Source organism: Corvus kubaryi, unplaced genomic scaffold (genome assembly GCF_017639235.1).
Source record: "Corvus kubaryi isolate FWS band 111438036 unplaced genomic scaffold, C.kubaryi_AGA036_p1.0 37397, whole genome shotgun sequence".
Classification (NCBI taxonomy): Eukaryota; Metazoa; Chordata; class Aves; order Passeriformes; family Corvidae; genus Corvus; species Corvus kubaryi.
Window position 1 is genome coordinate 11,769,891 of NW_024581136.1, and position 20,938 is coordinate 11,790,828.

General features: G+C 37.7%; 1 protein-coding gene across 13 annotated transcripts in view; it reads left to right on the forward strand.

Moving 5' to 3' along the window:
• LRCH3 (leucine rich repeats and calponin homology domain containing 3) overlaps positions 1-20,938 on the forward strand; it is a 62,700-nt gene that overhangs the window by 20,661 nt on the left and 21,101 nt on the right. For 11 of the 13 annotated variants that reach the window (XM_042042676.1, XM_042042679.1, XM_042042677.1 and 8 more), the window contains exons 2-13: positions 3,976-4,120; positions 5,282-5,408; positions 5,949-6,054; positions 6,231-6,367; positions 7,326-7,435; positions 11,587-11,680; positions 12,513-12,633; positions 15,145-15,293; positions 16,617-16,693; positions 19,418-19,513; positions 19,929-19,980; positions 20,117-20,257. In XM_042042676.1, coding sequence (XP_041898610.1) covers positions 3,976-4,120; positions 5,282-5,408; positions 5,949-6,054; positions 6,231-6,367; positions 7,326-7,435; positions 11,587-11,680; positions 12,513-12,633; positions 15,145-15,293; positions 16,617-16,693; positions 19,418-19,513; positions 19,929-19,980; positions 20,117-20,257 — 1,355 coding nt within the window. The remainder of the gene's footprint in view (positions 1-3,975; positions 4,121-5,281; positions 5,409-5,948; positions 6,055-6,230; positions 6,368-7,325; positions 7,436-11,586; positions 11,681-12,512; positions 12,634-15,144; positions 15,294-16,616; positions 16,694-19,417; positions 19,514-19,928; positions 19,981-20,116; positions 20,258-20,938) is intronic. The other 2 variants (XM_042042681.1, XM_042042684.1) reach the window with 2 other exon arrangements.

Here is a 20,938-nt window from a genome sequence, read left to right on the forward strand (position 1 = left end):
CTGCTAATGTTTGATGTTAGAGGAACATTCTTCTTTGAGCAGGAAGAGTTTGCATTTCATGCCAAATGATGCAGTTTGAAGCATAGTGTATCTCTAGTCACTTTTAACGTGATTTGCTGGCTTTCTCCACAGAATCCCAATTAAGATGGAAAAGGTCAGTGATCTGACTTTGCTCTGAGATTTCATTTTGTATTTCTACTGTTGGCTTTTATATCTTTCACAAAGAGCTTAGTTCAAAAGAATGCTTCTCCTTTGCCAAAATTCCACATGATCTTGCCTTCAAGGAAACACATCCATTTTTAGTAAACTAGGAGAACCTTTTTTTTTTAAAGAAGATTTCTGGTAACAATGATTTTAACCTATGAAATGTGGACACAAACGAGTCAATCCTAGTTCTAATTATAACAGCTGTATTTCATTCATATTATTATTCATAGTGAAATTCAGTATTTGTGCTTTTAGGGGGGAATTAGTAATTTGGTTTTTGCAGTTTAAGGTATGAGAAGCAGCAAGAGTGTGCACCTGCATGTTAAAGAAAATAACTTGCTTCGCACCAATTACTTCTTGCTTGTTAAAAAATATGAAAATTCAAATAATACCTCACTACATCATCTGTTATTTTCTGTGAGAAATAGAAATCTTTGCAGAAATTTAAGTTTACACAATAATTTGTACTGTAATACCTTTTTATTTTCTGGTTGCTGAAGTTATTTCATGCATACAGTAGCAGAAGAATATGACCAAAACAAGTCTTAATTGACAGTATTTTAAAGAAAATACCTTTTTTTTTTTTTTAACCTCACCTCTACTTTCTCCTTTGAAAAAACACCAGTTAGTGCTGTGCTGCTGGGCAGCAAATGCGTGAATATATAACCAATCACCAGAATGCTTTTGTTGTCTTCTGGTTTTGTTATAGCTGTGCCTCTCATTCAGATGTTTTGAGGAAGATGATGGCAAAGAAGATGGAATTGCGGAATTGTTTCATGCAGTGACTGCTGTACTCTCTGCCCCATTTCTGGTCCCATTTAAGGTCTGCTGTTCTGGCCTGGGAGAGGATTCCAGAGAAATAAGACTAAATAAATAAAAGTCCCTGAATCTTAGGGATGCTGTGTTCTGGACTTCAGGAAATTTAAATACTTATTGAAGGTTCGGGGAGGACAAGGCAAGGATTGCAAATAACCAAAAGCAGTTCTTGAATTTGCAGATTCAAAATTCACACTGTATTTTGTCATACGTTGCTTCTGTCTAATTCTCAACTCAATTCTCAACTCTTGTTTTAGCTTGGTTGTTCGTTTCCTAGTGCTTGCCTGTTTGTATGGTCCTGGCCGACCCTTCCTTTTGGCTCCCCATTTGGACACAACAAATCACAAATGCTCTGTATAAAACAGCATTCTCATGGTCATCGTGAATAAAAAATGCTCTTAACTTACTAACCAAACTTGTAACTGGTTAGACCCATTTTGAATTATTTAAGAGACTATACTGCAGCATCAAAATTCAGCTCCAATTTAATGTTTCCTACTGAATGTCTACTGCTAAATAGGAATGCCAAGTTTTAAAAATCATTGTAGATTGAGAGAAGTGTGGAAAAACTTATTCATTGGTGCTAACCAGCTTTGGTGTCTCTTTTCTGTCACAGTCTGTGCTCATTTGTTGCTTAAAAAAGTGTCTTTTCATTTCTTTTTACCTAATGTTATTTTTGCAGGGAGTTATTTCTGTAGCAATACTAAATCATAGCTCAGAATATGTGAAGTTCTTGACTAATTCATGCCTAACAGTCTGCACAATGTGTAAAAAATAGGTTTTAAATGTTCTTTGGTAAGGTAAAGTGAAACAAAAAGAGAGTGAGAATTCTCATGTTTGTGGTTAAACGCTTTCCAAAACAGAATTGAACAAAACTTTTGTTTTCCACTTTTCTGCCAGAAAAAGGGCTCACTATTTGGGAAGCCTGTTTCTCTGTTTAAATGGGTAGAATTCAAACTGCCTTTGCCAGCACAGCTGTGAGAAGGAGGGATAAAGTTGTGAGCTGAAGGATGTTTGTATGTTGTGAGAGAAGTGGTGGAATTCAGAAACTTTTACACCTTACATGTAAACCAGTGTTGTAATAATTCTTTAAATAGGTGGCTAAATATCTAGTCAGTGTGGAGTATTTTTTTCTAAATTGCTCTTGCTTGTTTCTTGTCTTCTCTGAAATAATTTGTATTCTCTCTTTCTTGCATGGTAACATACAATTGTATTGTGAAACCTCATAGCAAATTGTGTGGATTGCAGATAATTCCAATGATTGAAAGCACTGTGGTTAGCTGAACTCTAGTAGAAATTTTTCAGGATACATGACTTCTGTTGGGACAGTATGTTTGTTTGAAAATCTCTCCTGTTACAACAATGTTGGCACACAGAGAGATCCCAGTAGGAATGTTGCAATTTTGTACAGCACATTGTAGCACAGCACTAAAACTCTGCTTAAATCTGCTGCAGCTCTAGAACTTGGAAGAGGGGAGGGCTGCAGTGTGCTGTCATTTTCACTAAACTGTTAATTAGAATTAAGCTAGGGAAGTAAAACAGAAGGAACCCTAGGACATAATAGTGCACTCTGGGAAGATGGCTAGTACAAAATAAGTATGCATTGCATAAATTCTTGGAAGTGTATGCTGTGTTCCTGCAGGATATATACAATTACTTTATTGACTCCTTTGCTACCTACAGATTCTTAAGCAGGTTCTGATCAGTCCAATTAATTTGCTGCTTCCACTTAAGCTGGAGTTCAGTGAGTGCTTTAAAATGTCAAAAATATTCCCTGCCACTAAAATAGGGATTCTGCTGCCTGCACCAACATTTTTTCCTGGTGCTGGCATAGGGTTTGTGGGAGAGGTGATCAGAAAAACCTCTGTATTTCTGATCAGTTTCTCTCACACACTCTGGCAATGCAAAGCACCCAGGACGAGCTATAGAGGTAGGAAAACTGCTTTGGCAGTAGCAGGAAGCAGGATCTATCAAAATGATCTTTCTTTGCATTGATGCTTTTATCTGGATTAGCAAATGGTAAGATCAGGATGTTTATAGAGCCTGTCTTTAGCAATCTGTAAGTGCAGGTTTTTCTTCACTCTTGGAAGAAAGGGGGGGGGGAAGGGAAAAATGTTCTCTTTTTCACAAAAAACAGAAAAGTAGAGCAAAGATCTCAAACTGCTTTGTGTTATAAAATAATAAAACAATTCTGGATGTGAAATGTGAACTTATAGCTGACTTTTATCATTTTGTACTTTTAACTCCTACTGTTAGAGCTGTCGGAAACACGCATTTAAAAGAGTTGTTTTTTCAAAATCAAGTTTGGACAAGTTGAAGCTGAGGTCATGTTTGAGCCTGATACCAGCTGGAAAGAAGCACTTGGTGTGTGTGTATGGGGGGGATTAATTTTTAATTGATTTCTTTTTTTTTTTTTATTTTTGTTGGTGAGCAGACAAGGGGCTTCATTATGTTCCCCATTAACTTTTTGTATTGCTGGATTAGAAGTTTCCATGACTTTCATGCTTTCTTACCTGTGTGCACCCTGCAACATCTGCTGAACTTATATCCATCATAGGCCCTGCTGTAGTGATCTTCTATCATACCAGGAGGTTGGGTCATGCTTCTATCAGAACTCAGAGCTGGGTGTGTGAGGAAGTGGGGACTGTAGGTGTGTGCCTGTTAGAACTGCCCTTTGGCATTTATAAGCAGCAGCTTTCCTTGACCTTTAAAGAAAAAATAGCCCTTTGCAACTGCATTATTTATCACAATGCAGCTTGTGAAGGAGGGTAATGCTCATGGATATTTTATGCCTATAGACAGGTAATTGGAATTGTCTAAGGAAAAATACTGATTCTTCAAATATAAACGTTTGGTAGGTGTTGTGGTTAAACTTCTGCCTCTTGCCAAGCAAGGACCCTTGTGAAGTTCTAAGGCAGCTTTACTGAATCTTTCTGTTTTCCCTCCTTTCAGACTTGTCACGGAACAGATTGTCGGAGCTTCCAGCAGAAGCCTGCCACTTTGTCTCCCTCGAGACTCTTAATTTGTACCAGAACTGCATTCGGTATATCCCAGAGGCTGTTTTGAACTTACAATCTTTAACATTTTTAAATATCAGGTAACAGATGTCTTACAAATTTTGCTTTAGTATGAGTAGTCTAGGTTTATACATTTTGGTGCATCCATAATAATGCTAAGTTATTATGTTACATGTTATTGGATCAAAGCAACCTGAATGAGTCTTATGCACTTAGGTGGATCAGGGAACCTAAGGATTAAGCAGCAGCTTGTAGAAGAGGAGCATGAAGAAGAAAGCTAGTTCCAGCTTGAAAGAATAAATAAATTCCAGTAGTTTCCATGTGAAATACCACCATGCAGACTTAAAAGAGATGGTAGAGCTTTTGCATAGTCTCTTTTCAATGCCGCTCTCAGCAGCTAAATGCATGGGTTATATAACTATATATATATATAACCTTATATATAATAAGGCTTGTGCAATATCCCTTTGCCTTCACTGTACTGATGGCTTTGGAAGATCTTTCTCAAGCATTATGACTTCCCTGCCGGGATTAAAAGCAAGTTGCTGCAACTTGGCCTGTTGATGAAATCCAAATGTGCACAGCATCTTCCATTTGTAGAGAGTCTTTTAGAAGACGTGGAAGGTTTCTCTTCAGAAATTGGCAGAGATACTAATAAAAAAGTCTCAGGCTATTTCTTTGTGGTGTTATAAGCACACTAAATTGACAAAAGTATATTTCTTTCTTTTTTCTATTGATGTGAAAATTGTACCAATAGGATACGAATCAGATACGGATTTCCTAATGCTGTATCTCTAGTAAGTGCAGTACCGTTATTATCCTTACTTAATCAGAAATACACTTTAAATATTCAGTGTCTCATTACTTTCTCTGTGGCATTTCATGTGTGCTGACCTGCAGTGCTGCCCATGAGAAAAGCTGTTGCACTCAGCCCAAACATACTCTTTTGTGACAGAGCATAGCCAGTTATCAGAGGCACCTGAAAGGGCACAAAAATGTCACATTCCTCCTCACTGAGTTCAAAAGCATCTGATCAGCCTTGAAACTTGATATCCAGAGTTTGTTCACACATAACTAGATAAAGCAAGTAATGAAGAACAGCCTCATGGAACTACTTCTGTAGTAATCACATAAAAACTGATTTGATCATCTAAAGGGAGTGTGCTTTTTGTATGTGTCTTTCATTGCATGAATATTTCTCATTAGAGTTCTGATTATTTTGTTTTCTTTCTGTCCAAAAGTCGAAACCAGCTTTCAATATTGCCAGTACACCTCTGTAGCCTACCACTAAAAGTTTTGATAGCAAGTAATAATAAATTGGTTTCAATACCTGAAGAAATTGGACGGCTCAGACAGCTGACAGAGCTTGTGAGTATGCACTTGATTTTCAACGATTACTATTCTGCTCTTGGCCTAAGGAAGATCTGTGTCTGCCACAGTCTCTAACTACATTTGGTTTTGTATAGATGTGTTAGAAAAGAGTTTTAAATACTCTGAGATTTTAAAAGAATTTGATGTGAGGGAAAGATGCACTGGAGAGTAAATGATCCATGTCATTTTAAATGTTTTCCCTATTCTAGAAAGGATGGCCTGGTAGAATTACAGCTCTTGCTATGTTTGTTTCTGGCAAAAAGCTTTTACGTAGCAAGTTGTGCTGTTGGAAATACTATGGAGTAACTTGAAATAAATTTCTCCATCCAAATGCTTAATCTTTTAAAGCTTTTATTTCCCCTTGTGTTTAAAATGAGAACAATGCTTCATATCAGCAGTGAGATTGGATGAATATAAGGATCTGAGGTGTTATATAAATAGCTGTCTTTTTCTTTCAGTCCCTAAATAGAGCTGCATATTTTAGTTAGCAGAGACTTAGCAGACAGTGGTAACTCATTCCTTGCTCTTGCTTTGTAGGATGTGAGCTGTAATGAATTACAGACAATACCTCCACAGATTGGCAATTTGGAATCCTTGCGAGACCTGAATGTCAGAAGAAATAATTTGGTGCGTTTACCTGAAGGTGAGAAAAATGGCTGTCAGTTATAAACTTCAAACAGTTCATTATTTTCAATCTCTTTTCCTTTCCCTGAGAGCTGGAAACAGCTTAATTGTTTTATGAAACACATATTTTTATACTCTTGCTTTTTCTTATACTCTTTTAATCTTCTGAATTGTATGTTTGTTTTCTATCTCCAGAGCTTGCTGAGTTGCCTTTGATTCGATTAGATTTCTCCTGCAATAAAATAACAACAATACCAGTTTGTTATAGAAACCTCAGACATCTTCAGACCATCATGTTAGAAAACAACCCTCTCCAGTCCCCCCCTGCACAGGTAAACTGCAGCTACAAAATCAGATAACTAGTTCAGCTAACAATGGCAGAACTAAGTTATAAACTGAAGGATTATATTATATCTTTGTTATTTAAGAACAAGAGAACTTTAAATAAATTCTATTGCCTAAAAGTGTTAAATATAAAGCACAGCTTGAAAAATCCCTTTTCTTCTCTTTACTGTATTAATAGTCTCTGCTGAGGGATATTACAAAGAATTCCACTAATGTTAGCTTGAACATTTCTGCTTTCAGCATAGGAGAGAGGAAGCTCTGTTAGGAAAGACTCAGTTTCTGCCACTCAAATGTCAAAATTTTGACTGAGGCCTCAGTGCTGCAGTTTGCTGGTCCACTTTGCAGCACAGTACTCAAATTGGCCTTTGAGCTAGAAAGCGCAATATTGTTAGTGACTAATTTGATTTTCAGTGTGGGTGTACGAGCCCCTGAGTAGTACAGGTTCTACTGTGCGCTGCTGCACCAGAGTCAAGAGGAGCATTTGCTGAAACTTGTAGTTTCAGTAGGGTTTTGCTTTCCTTGTGGAAGCAGAGACAGCTGTTACTGGCTTTATTGACTATAAATTTGAGCTGGCTTTGGCAGTCTGCCACTGCCATTCAGATCTGGGCATGGGTGGGATGCATCTGTTCTGATGCCAAGGGTATAAATTCTAGTACTTGTAAATACTCATGTCTTGTTTGCGTGATGAAATTTCAGCATCCAGCTGACAGAGTTGCCTGCAGAGCAGATGTACTTGGAGGACAGCTTCCATTTGTCTATCACAGGCATCCCATGATGCTCCACTATAGCTGTTACTCTAAAATGCAGTGAGATTAGAATAAAAGATACATTGGTTGATGTAAATGTGCTCATTTATTATTATTCTCAACCGCATCTTGAATGTCTGTAGTGTACTTCGAAAATGTATTGTCAAATTATGTTTACTTGATTTTTTTTTTTTTAAAGATATGTATAAAAGGGAAAATTCATATATTTAAATACCTGAATATAGAAGCATGCAAGATAGCTCCAGACTTGCCTGATTATGATAGGAGACCCATGGGATTTGTATCATGGTAAGTTTTGCACAACCCATGTTCCTAGTTTTAATGGTATTCAGGAAAATTTTGTCAGTCCACCTTGAATTTATTAAAAAAACAGATCAAGATTGTTCTTTGGCAAGTGCATTTGAGGTGGCTTTGAAAAATATTGTTTATGGTATTTCATGGTGCATTCTAGCACGGTACTGGTGTGTAAGGCAGGAGAAGTGGTTCAGGAGATGACCTGGGCAGTCTCATGTGAGAGGCAGGGTCAGAGCTGACGTGCAGTAAAAAGAGAGTAATAATAACCAATACAGGAGGTATGCTCTTGTGTTGTTAGCATGTATGTTCAATTTACGAGATCTTAATATTTTCCACAGACTTACTGAATCATATCCCTGCTGTGATTTTTAACCTTTTGTACAGAATTTTAGAACTGCTGTGCTCAAACGGCAGGTGTAAATGCTGATCTCTACCCCGTTAGTAAACTGTTATTTTTGGCAAGCTTTCACTTGGCACTGCTGCTTGGCATTGTAACACAAATATTGGAACAGTCAGCCATATCAGCTGTTAAATTAAGATGTCTAGCAAAAAGCAGGAGTTATGATTTATTTCTGTCATGTGATACAGAAGAAAGGGAGTCAGTGAAGTATGAAACTGAATATATATAAAAATTACTTCAGTCATCTTGGAAGGTAGTAATAAGGTGTGGAGGAGTAAGTTGCTGAAGGATGTACTGCTGCCTTAGCAGCAATAAAACACAAATCAGGAGGCTTCACAATAAATCATCATGAGTCAGATTTATGAAGAAGAATTTGCATGAGGGACTGACAGTGATTCCTCTTCGGCCCTGAATGTCATAAATTACTGTTCTAGATGAGGTCAACATATGAGCATGATGAGTGTTAATCAATTTCCAGTACAAGCTGTTGCAGATGGTTTCTGCATAATACTGAGGATACTGTCCTTTTACTGGAAGGAAAAGGCTCTAAGTGAGAAAATGTCATGATCTGTTGAGCTCTAACATAATTTGTTTAAGAAAAATTCAAAATCAGGTGGGCTGTGTGCTCACTGATTTATTGCTGTCTGTAGCTGTATATTGCTCTGGAAATTTTCATAAATTGCTTTTGTGAAGTGAGAACAATTAATGTATTTTAATCATAGCTTGGAATTGTAAATGTAAAAATAAGGGCAGAACTAGTTGAGGGTACTTTCTCTAGAATTTTTACGAGACTCAGCAGTATGAAATGATCTTCAACTGACTTTCCTTTAGCTGTATTTCTGTACCCAGAAGAAGGTGTAAGAGTTGGTGATAGAATTACTTGTTGTTACTGTGCTGCATTTAGTGTTGCAGGTGATTCTTTTCATCTTCAGGTACCTATGTAAGAACTGTCCATGGAGCAGAGTACATATTAGAAGAAAATTGTAGTGAAAGAGAGAATTCCCGGTTACTATACTTTTATGTAATTTGGGATGAAAGAAATAAAATCCTTCAGCTGTGATGCGGTTAATATTTCTAGGCAAGGCACAAGAGCTTTGTTTTTGTTATCTTCAAATGTGACCAATAGAAATAAGGGTATCAGTCAGTCCACCTGGACTTTGTTGCTGGTTTATCTGATCAGCTTGGTGTAATAATGTGCAGGTTGAGAGTCTGAGTGGTAGAGACTCTTAAAGTTTAAAGAAGTTTGTGTCATGCTGTCTATTCACTCTTGATCAAACATTTTTAATAGCAAGGCTGTTGTTGCTGCTAATAAAACAAGATACACTGAAACATTATGGCAGGAAGTGTGGGTTGGAGGTTCTAGCACAGCTAATTCTTGTTTTTAGCCTTGTCAAATTTTATCAAACTGTTTTACCAGAGTGAAACCCTGTATGTTTCAATCCTTTTCTAAACATAAGCTATGTGAAATTTATCTTGCAGCAAGTTTTGTTCAGCTGCAAAAAGCCAGTCTCTCATTTGCTGCAACAGTGAAGCTGAGAGCAGCTCAGGTTGGTGCTGGAGGGAATGGGTTTGAGAGGACACAGAACTGTCGAAGCTGTGTAGCAGTTTTTGGCACTGAGGCAGATTGGCATAGTCTGGAGCTAGAAGGTTTAAAATACCAAGTATTCATGGGTGAACCAGTGTAGTGAATATTCTGAGACTTGGACAACTGTTCTTTCTTACGGGAGGTAAAGATACAGGTTTTAGTGTGACTTTGAAATTGTGGCAAGTATTGTCTTTCATTGTTGGTCTTAGCAGGCATTTGGCTTCTCATCCTTTTATTTCAAGTCTTACACAACTTCCTATATGCTGTAGTTGCCCCAAAATGCTCTGATCTGTCCAAATGCCTAAATGTTGTTCCTTGTGGCTTGTTGGTCAGGGAGGAATAAAAATCTTAAGTCTCAGCTGATGGCTGCTATATGATTATAAATGTGTAAAGTGTGTAGCATTGGATAGATGGATTTTGTTGTGAGAGTTGGGAATACAGAAAGCAGCTTTCTTGTTAAAAAGGGCAAGTCCTGGGCATAGTGATTATGTATTTTTGAGCTTCCAGCTAGCTTTAGTGTTAGATGTATAGCTTTTCAAATTCTCCAGTTGAAAAGGGAGGCTAAAGAAAATTTGTATCAAAACACTTCCTTATTTTTGAGCTCAGTTTGCAATAATTGTTTGGTTTACAACAGGGTGCTCAGGAGATGCTGAAAACACTGATTTATTTAAAATGGAATTATACTGCAGATGGATTTTTCTTTGATCCATGTTTTAAATTCAGTATGTAAGTTCTATGAACTGTTAGTATAATTATGGTTCTATTGTCAGGGATTCAGGTTGGTAGCGCTTTAACTACATTGGGTGATTTCATGGTCATTCTTTTTTCTTCCCAATCAAATGAAGGGAGTTGTTTTTTCTTTTGCTTTTTTTCCTTCTGGTGGTTTATTTTTGCAGATGATCTTTCTGTTCAAATACAAGGCCATAAAAGTGGAACTCCTCTGAGTTAATCAAAACTCCATGCAGATGCAAGAGCTTGTCTTTTAGTCTATATCTGCATAGAAACAGATGCATAGCTTAATGTTTCTCATCTGTAGCCTCATCCCTCCTGGTACTTCTTTGCTATTTCATGTCTATTTGAAAACTAAAATAGGCCTTGATTCTAGCCTGTCAGTCTTCTACGAAGTCATACACACACATATGGAATAATAATAATGATAATAATAAATTTGAAAATAAGTATTTCCTGAAAGTGGAATTGCAGAGGGAGCAGCAACTTGAGAGCAATACCAGTGAGAAAATGACCTGCAATTTAGTTACGATGGGGTGAAGCAATTAGCTTCCTGAAATTCATTCTTCCTTGTGCATTATGTAGTAATTACTGCTGCAGTTCTCCCTGGGGCATCGAGTGCCAGTAGGACAGTTGAACCATTGTGAAATGCCATCTGCAGTGGATCAGACAAGTCCCATTGTCTCTTTCAGTGTAGCTATCTGCAACAGTTGCCAGAGTTGACATCTGTGGTGTCTATACTGCTGAATTACATAGTTTCTAAGCCCAGAAATTTAAAGAACTGTTTGGTTATATGTATTATGACACTGGGCACATGTCTAATGCCTTTGTCTAGACATGTCATTGACAAAGCTCTGTAAATGAAAACTGTACTTCTACAGTTATTATATTATGATGCTTTTGAAATACTGTCCAGCTTACTGCAGTTTTGTGCGTAATTACGACAAAGAAGACATTTATGTAATACATGCTGCATACTTTTGAGTAGAAGTAGTATATTCTGTATTTTTAGTGATTTTGTACGTATTTGTGCTTATTTATATAATAGTTTGTTGGACAGTGTTTTTCAACCAAAACATATGAGTAGTTGGAAATGGAAGTTTGACTTGTTAAACAGAGAAATATGAGACCATTTTGCAGTTTGCATTGTCATAATTTCTCTTTGGGAAATGTTTGAAGAGTGGACCTGTACTTTGAATCAGCTTAGGTCTGAAAAGTCCCGGCAGTGGCAGGTGACAGCTGACTGACAAGGGTGGTGAGTTGTAAGCACATGCCTCCTGCTCTATTGTAGCAAATGCAGTGTGAGGTTTTCAGACATGCTGAGCTTGTGAGCACACTGCAAGTGTGCTTGGTAGCTTATGCTGATTTTGTTCTGTAATAGCTGATAAGCTTTTGGTGGTGTTTATATCATATAAACTGTGTGTTTGACAGCCACGAGGAACTCTATTCCAGTCGTCCATATGGAGCACTCGATTCTGGCTTCAATAGTGTGGACAGTGGAGACAAGAGATGGTCAGGGAATGAAGTAAGTGTTGCAGCTTTATCTTTGTTGAGTGCAGAATTGTATAGGAAAGAGAACTAAATGTATGCATTTGGAAGCACATTCCATAGGTAACATGGATATGCTGGTGTGCAGGTTGCCTTGAGCCAATATTACTTGTTGTTTTATTGGAGAAAAAACAAGCTCAATTTTATATGGGACAGACCCAAGTTGGATACTAACAGAAATGTATAAAATGGTGCATGAGAAATTAATTTACTGGAGCATAAAAAAATGAGAAAAATGGGGTTCCTCATTTTAAAAACCTGGTAACAGTTTCATATTACAATGCTGAGTCAACTGTAATTATTCATGAAAAGTTGTTTCAATAAAATAAATCTGAACATGAAAATTCAGCTTCAGAAATCAGCTGGAAATTTTGTCTTCTTCCTTTGCAGCTTGTTTGAAATGTTAAAATCTGTTTGCTATTTAGAAGCAGGAAAATAGGATCTCTTAGCAAAAAGATTGTCAATTATTATTCCTAGGAAGAAGTTCCCTTTTCCTCTTGGGACAACTATAAAGTAGCCAAGACCTAAAGTGTCTCAGTGAGCTATCCTCCATATATCTGCTTGCACTTCTAGCTTGGTTTTAGAGAAGGTGCTAGGATTTTCTATCCTGGGATGTCTTCAGGCATGTGCAGATACAGCAAACAAAACTGTAGGCAAGCTGGTTTCTAAAGAAAGCTCTTAATTTGCTTTAAATTAGTGTTTTGTGGTTGTAAAACAGGACAATTGAAGTACAAACCAAGAGGTAGTAGCTTACAAAATTATGTTTCTGAAGAAGAATGTTTCCTGACTTCGCTGTTTGTGTTCCAAAGCCAACAGATGAGTTCTCAGATCTCCCGTTACGTGTGGCAGAGATCACCAAAGAGCAGAGATTGAGAAGAGAAAGTCAGTACCAAGAAAACAGAGGGAGTGCAGTGGTAACTAATGGTGGAGGTAAGTAGTGACCTTTGGCTAATAGTGTGTATTGTCATCATTATTAAAGTTCCAGAATGTTTCCTATAGATATTGATTGTTTAAAGAGGAAAAAAACAGAAAGGTCCAGGTAGAATTACACAAAAGCAATGTTGTGGAAACTGTAAAAATACTGTTGTTTTAAGGATGTTAAAGGCAAAATCAAACAGCAGCAGAGTTGGGATTTTCTTGAAAACTTTGTCAGTTTTTGCATATGTGCTATGTTAAAGTCTCCAACTGCTTCAAATTTTGGTATTTTGGAATACGAATTTCAGTGCATGGAGTTTTGCTGTTTGAGCTTTTGGGGAAAATTTACTGCAGTAGTAAATTGTCAGTGCTCTGTGCCGACTGCTGTCAGAACGAGATAAGCAATTTTGTCAGGGAATTTCATATTTCCAAGTAGTACAAATGTCTCATTCCAGTCTTGGATTTTAATCCAAACTTTAAAGCCATCTAGAAGGGGCTGGTGTTTGTGAGTGGCAGTGCTTTTTTGTTGCACTTTCTCAGTTGGTGTCCTGCAGTCTTAACAGGATCCCCTTCGTAATTGTTCAAGAGTTGATTGTGCTTTCTATGTTTCTTGATCTCCACAGTCCTCCTTCATTTTAACTTCCAAATTATCTGCTGCTACCAGTGTCTCCTTTTGTCTATATGGCTTAATTTTAACAGTCTTTCAGGTTTGTTTTTTCAATCATTCCTTCTTCTCCATTTTTCTGCACTTCTTATTATTAGATCTCATCTGCATATACTTCGATTGACTTTTCTTCTTCCTCAGGTGCTCCCTGTTTTTCATTTTCCCTGGTGGCTACAGTACATCTTCTCTTAAGTGTCACTCTTCCCAACTACATCTAATCCCCTGTGCCCAACTCCCACTTTTTCTTCTCTCTTCCCTCTTCTTCCCCATCTTTATCTTTTGGCATCTTCTTTTCTTGGTCTTATTCTTCTGTGCTGCAACTTTCTGGGTTTTTTGCCATCTTCTAGAAATAGCTGAAGTGTTCTAGTTGACTCACACTCTTTCACACATTAATGGGGAAAAAATTCAGTTCAAACAGTTAAATTCTGGCAGTTAGAAGAGTTGAAGACATGGTGTCATGGGGAGCTCTGGGCAGCCTTAATAACAGGTAGTGCTGCCAGCTGTGCCTCCAAGACTAACTTTATTTCGTTCTTTGGGTTTTGTACACCAGGGATTTCAAAATGCCTTGCAGACTTTTAAGCTGGAGCACAATCAGTTCATGAGTAGGTGTATCTGAGAGGGGCACAAACCATGGCATGTGGCTGTCAGAGATCCAGATGCTTTGCAGTTTTGTGTTCCTAACACAGATACTAATATCTTTCACTCTTTTCTGTATTATTGTTGCTATCATCACCATCATCATTATTTAATAAGCAAGGCTGGAAAGCAGGGGAGTTTTGGTTTGTTGGGGTTTTTTTTTAGATTCGAAACTGAGATGGTGATTTAATAAAGCCAAAGTATATAGGAATGTGGTTTTGGATGGTTGTGGTAGCAGAGGGGGTGGCTTTGGCAGTAACAGTTGCTAGATTGTGTGGTGAGGCAAAGAGAAGTCTGTTTTAGACAAGCAGGAAAGGGGCGGGGGAGTAAAAAAGAATGTCTGCAAGAGTCTGGAGCAAGTTTGGGGAGAGTTTCAAGAAAAAAAGAAAGCTGTAGTGCTCTGAAAGGGAATTTAAACTTTCCCCTCCATCCCCAGAGCAGTATTTTTCACCAGAGGGGGTTTGCTCAATGTCATGACTCTTAGAATCCCTGGGCAGAATGTGGAAAAGCAGTGACAAGTGAAAAAATTGCCCTACATAATATCTCCCCCACAAAGGAAGATCAATACCAGACAAACTGTGCTGTTTCTTGCTCTCATTTCAGTGGTTCCCAATTTCTTTTTTCATTCCTCTTTTTAAATAAAATTGCAGGTGTCGTTACATTGTTTTAGAGGGGTTTTGTTGCTTTCTGTAGTGTTGTTCATTATTTTCACATACACTTCTTATATTTATTGTCTTTGCATCCAGATAATTTAGACATGCTGCTCTTTTTTTTTTGTTGTAGTAATAATACTAGTAGAAGGATCTGTCATATCCATTCTAATTTTTCTGACAGAGAACCAAGAGAAATTATTCAAAAATGTACACAATCATAGTACAAGTATTGGTATTAGCTGAAAGATTTTGATAAATATTTTTTGGTTTTGGAAAAAACCCCACAGTATTTACTTTTTTAGTCATTGCAAAATATCTGCAGCCAGCAGTATAAAACTACATGCTTGATACATGTTTCTTGTTGCTTTTTGAAAGTCATACATTTTATCATTATTTCAAAATTTGTTTATTTAATGTTAGTGGGCCTGGCAAAATCCAAGAGCTTTCACGCTGAGCTTTCCCAGATGGAAGAAAAAGTAGGGTCTTAGTTCCTGACATTGCTGCATTCTTGGGTTTTTTCCTCTCCTGTGGGTTATCTAATTGTGGATGTTTTCTCTGTGTATGTTTGTCAAGTGGAACATGATCTTGATCAGATCGACTACATTGACAGCTGTGCCACGGAGGAGGAGGAGGAAGAGGTGAGGCAGCCCAAGTGCCTGGACTCAGACAGCCTCAGCTCCCAGTTCATGGCATACATTGACCAGCGGCGAATCTCCAATGAGGTGGTGCTTTCACTTGAAATCATTAAATTCACCCACCCCAGCAGGGCCCTAGTGAAAACTCTTCCCTCTTAAGTCATTTGGATGTTAAACTACTAGAGAGAGTCCTCAGAAACTGAACCTATAGAAACAGATTTTCGGCCACATAATGTTTCATTCTGTGTTCTGTCAGTCTCAATTAGTACCTATGTACACAGTTACACAGTTCAGTGGCTCACTGTACAGACTACATGAATAACTTGTCTGAAAAAATCTTTGTGGCTGCTCTGCTTAAACAGTAACTGTTGTGTTGTGATTCAGATGAGTCCTTTCAAAGTTTTGTGTGTTTTGAAGCAGAAAGATATTTGCTATTTGAAGGAAAAAAAAAAAGTGGATCTTTAGCTTTTATGTAGGAGCCTGGTCCCTATTTTGTCAGCTTTATATTACTATGTTTAAAATCAGTCACACAAGTATGAGAGATGCATTAATTTGCAAATCTCGTAAATTCAATAACAAATCACAGAAGCTGAAGCACAGACACAAGAGCAAAACTCAGAAAAGGCAACTGTAGGCAATGCAATCCAAGGACTCCTTGCTGTAGATAGGGAAAAGGCATTGTTCAGCATCACAACAGCTGTTCCTTGGGGTCTGTCTAGTCATAATAATTAAACTGCTTTGAGCTGAAGCAGTAGTTTCTCTAAAAAGACAGTCCAAAATACTACTTAGAGAGGCTGACTGCAGTATAGCAGCATGCATGCAGGCATGAGTGAAAACTGGCAAGATAATCTTGAAAAGTTTCTATTTTCCTACATTAATGGGTGTCAGTGGAAGTTTTTAAATAACACCAAAGGCAATATGTCTGTTCCCAAAAGGATGAATTATTTCGTTGTTCAGATTAAACCTAAAGTGTTCTCATTAATCCCATGTTTTGCTTTCTTGGTCCCTCTGGGACCTGTCTTTAGAACATCATAAAAGACTGTCAGCTCCTTTATTCTGTATTTCTGAGAACCCAGTCTGCACTGCTGTACACTTGTAGAGTTAAACTCCAAAGAATGTATTTTCATTTCAATACAAATTTTATACCAACACGAACTTCCCTGCATGATTCTTAATACTGGAGGTTTTAAACTCCCAAAGTTATCAGCAGGAAACTTACTTAAATTGGAGAAAAAATAAGAGTGAGCTTGCTTGGTTGGAAATGAACATCCTTGACTTGTGTTGTGTTTCTTTGTCAGGTGTTTTCAATACCAGTAGTTACAGATGTAGCTCTGCAAAGAGATTGTTTGGCATTAATGTACAGTTTTCGGAATAAATTGCTAGCTTAGTCTTTTGTGGTTTTTTGCATAGAGCTCGCCAGCAAAGCCTGTATCCATCAGAGAGTTTCAGAGAACAGAGGATACAAGACGACATTTACATCAAAACAGGTAAGAATTACTGTGGTAATAATAATTTTACCCAGAATTTCATGATGAATGCAGAGCACGTATTTACTAAACGTGTTTAGAAAATGGCATTGTTTTCTGTTGCTTCACCAGAAGTGTGTAGGGTACTTCATTGATAAATTATTGCTCCAGGTTAGGAATTGGAATTCTAATAATGGCTGTGAGCAAAAGGCATAACTGTTCTATGCCAATGTTCAACTTTAAATCAGTTGGTTAAATAAATCTGCCTAATTCAAGTGCATAGTTTTAAACTGATTTAATATCTTCTTTTTGTGATTTAATTTGTACTTTGATTAAATAGTTGGTTTAAGCTGTTATTACATAGAGGACAAAGGGGATAAAGGTACTGCAGGAAGGATAGAGATACTATGGAGTATCTTATGTGCCACGAGGACACATTCATGGTTGATTCCTGCTGGTTTTAGTATTGTGGGAGATTCATTTATGTTGAAAAGTACCTTTCTGGGCCATAATCATGAGCTTACATCAGCAGAAAGGATAGAATGGGAATCAATGCTGAAAAGAAGTTGCTTATTTTGATGAAGTATGCCTGTGATCTTTAGTGATTACTTGGCTTATTGGAGAGAATGGTCATCTGTAAAATAAAGGTCAGAATTGGACAGAGAGTATCAATGAGGGGTGGTTAAGCTTCTGAAAAAACTTTGGATGTCTAGTAAAAGAAAAGAAGATAAGCAAATAAAAGATAAAAAATAAGCAAATTCTTGCAAATGAAAATTGATAGAACCTTTGTTATACCATTGAAGCATTTCAGTATTCTGTGGAGTGAAAGTGAATTTGCAGGGACTCCACAGAAAACCAGCCCAGTTGTACTTGGAATGTTTGGGGGGGGCAGGGGAGTGGTGGAAAAGACAACTGCTAGTCCTAAATATGTCATTACTTATGCTGTCAGTAGAAACCAGTTTTTAATGGATTCTGAAATGGTATTGAAAGAGAAAATGAAATCAAGATTAGTGTATAAATTTTTCCAGAGTTTTGGCAACATTTTAATAGGCATTCTGAAACGTGCAGAAAATGTGCAGATACAGTAGCTGTACTGATACAAGGGAGGGTAACTACTACAGCATGTGTCAGCATTCCTTATCCTGTCCACAAGTCAGGTATAAAGTGATACAGCAGTTCTGCCATGTTCTCCCCCAAAAAAAGTGAGTGCTCTTGGTTTGAAAAACTGATTTTTTGCTTGTTTGTTTATTTATTTTTCTATTTGAACATTTGTGGTCGACATGGAAATAATTAGACTTTACAAACACTGGTTTCCATGGTAAATCTGAAGGGACTAGGAGAAGGCTGGTTAGCTGGGGAGAGCTGCTGTTTACATAGACAGATGTTAATGATAAAGGAAGTTGTAGTTCAGTAAGGTATCGAGTGATTTCAAAATTTAACTTAAGGACAGCAGCAGATCTTCATGCAGAAGTAGTTCATTAACGATCTAAATGAATTGTAGCTTACTATGCTGCAGCAGAGTGAAATTATTAAGGCAGTAAAACCAGGTCATGTTGTTATTGCCTTCAAAGTTGTGTAAAAACAGCCATATGACAATGAGTAATTTTTTGTATTTCAAGCTTGTATTAGTCAAGTATTTTATTTTGTGGCAGCCACAAGCTGTAAAGTGCTTCCACAATAATTCTGCACAAATGCCTTGGCAGGCAGCCTCTTCTTTTTTTTCTGAGGCATGCTGGAGCCATTAAAACTCTGAAAGTTGGATGTAACACAGACTTCATCTCAAGAGTACTTATATTAGTTGATTCAATTAAATAAATACGGTTTGTGCCTCTGGACAGACTGTGGTGCATTCCTGATGCAACAAAGCTGTGTGTACTCTGCTCTAAACACACTCCTTGGCACTGAGCTGAACCCAGTCCTGTCTGTTAAAACAGCTCTAAGTAATGGATTTGTCATGTGCTTCGGTGCTAATTTAAGTAACAGAAAAGACCTGTAACATATGGGTCTCCCACATCTCATCTTCGTGAGGAAAAGGCCCTAAGTGTGCACACAGCCAGCTGGACTGACATTTTTGGAAATGCATGGTTAAGTGTGTCTGTGTTCCATGGCTGCCCCGGGAGCGAAGGTTGCAGAGTTTAGGCTGTCAAGAGTAAGCTCCTTGATTTCCATCAACTTAGTTTCTAGGCAGCAACATGTCAGGGTACATGCTGTAGACTGTGGACCTTGGGAATTGTTTCAGTGCTAACAGCTGCCTCCTAGCAAAGAACTGATTGCAAAATTTCTCCCTTATTGTTGATATGATGGATAAGAGCCAGATGGGTTCTTGTTTACCTTGTGACTTTGAGGGCTTGTGTCAGTGGCAGTCACCTGATTGGTGAGCTGAGCAGGTTTGTGCTGAAAATATCAAAGGTTCCTGACGTTTAAAAATAATTCTGCTCTTCCCAGAGCAGAATAAGGCCTACAATAACCAGAATATTGTCTTAAAAGAGAGAGTTCATCTTCATGTATTTTGAAATCATTGTTAATTAAGCAAGTTATGTTTAATTGCAAACTGCAGTAGTTGTGATCTAACTTGGTATCCCAATGTGATTTCTTTAGTCCAAATTTCACTTTTGTAATTATCTGAAGCTAATTGTTTGGGCATTTCTCTCACAAAAACAGTTGTGATCTAGAGTAGAATTAATCTGATGGTAGTCTATATGCATCAGTGGCCAAATCCCCTTCCACCTGGTGTTTTACCTGCAGGGACACAGATGAATTACGAAGACCTGAAACTCTAAATTTGATGCAGGACAGAGAGCATCACCAAGTACTAAGGAGTTATGTGGACAGGACAGAGAGGTAGGGAAAAGGAAGTTGATAGTTTCTGCTGATTCATTTTATTATTTTCTCCTCCCTCAAATAACCATAGTAGCCAGTTGTTCCTCTAAATGAGGATCATCTGAAAAATTCCTGGTTTGGTTCCTCTTAGAGAATGGGTGTAAAGTACTGGGTATCTCAATGTAGTATGCCAAATACACAATCCCATTGGTACATCTTGTGCTGTAAAAAAAATTTATTACAATTCGGGAGAAGAAATAGAAGTAACTGCACAAAATCTGTCATTCACAGTGAATTAAATCATCATCACAGCTATTAGTAGACAGTTACTCTTATGATTTGATGAAATACTTGTGTATCACTGACAATTCATGTACGCAAAGTTTTTAGATTTAAGATTAAAAGTCTACTTACTCTCTGTTTTTGCATTTGTCAGACCCCTGCCCGATTCACCTTATTTTCTCTCTCTATCAAGTCACCAGACCCAGGTAACACATAGAATTCTAATTCCTTTGAATGAGTTTGATGCAAAACCAAACTGATGTTCTCCATAAGAGATGGGCTGTTTCTCCATAACCCATCTGCAGCTCTGACTTCATGGCCTGATGCCCTGTTTGATTCCAGGTGCCTAACACAGATTCTGAGCTGCACCGCCGGCACATCGAGCGCACCCGTCGGGAGGCCCAGCTGGCAGCCCTTCAGTACGAGGAGGAGAGGATGAGAACAAAGCAGATTCAGAGAGAAGCTGTCCTTGACTTTGTTAAGGTGTCTCCTTTTTGTACCTACTTCATACTTTATCTTTTCTAAATCCTTTAATTATAACTAATTGCCAAGGTAATTATTGCTTGTATGTTGTGCTCCTGGCACTTTATAAAGAGTTTGGACAAATAGCATTTAAATCCATTAACTGTTGGTGCTGTAGCTTAACACAGGCAAAGCTAGCACTGGGGAGGCAGATGGAAGATTTACCCAAAATACAACTGTTGCAAAGAATTCTGATTTTGCATAGTTCACCTTATTCTCTCAGTTTTCATTTGCATAGATATGACGGGATTGGTTTAAGAAAGAGGAGGTCTTTATCTGAGAAGGCGTAGAGGCAGTTTCATTTTGAGGACAAATGTAGCTGGGAGGAAATAATCATCATACAAAAATATAATGCTGTCTGATCTATTTTGCTATTTTGTGGTAATAAAACAAGTTACTTTTGTGTAAAGCATGGGTGCAGACTTACAGTACATCAGGCACTCACTCTGAGCACTGTGTCTTCTCTGTCTCTGCACTCAATATGAAGTCTTCTGCTTAACATGCCAGTTTATTTATGTGATGGTTGATTTAAATTTGTTTTCCTATTTGCTGCTCTGGTCACTTACCTGAATCTCACCATCACAAATTTAAGAAATGTTACAGTTAATATTTTGGGCTTAGGGTGGTCTGCAGAGAAGCAAA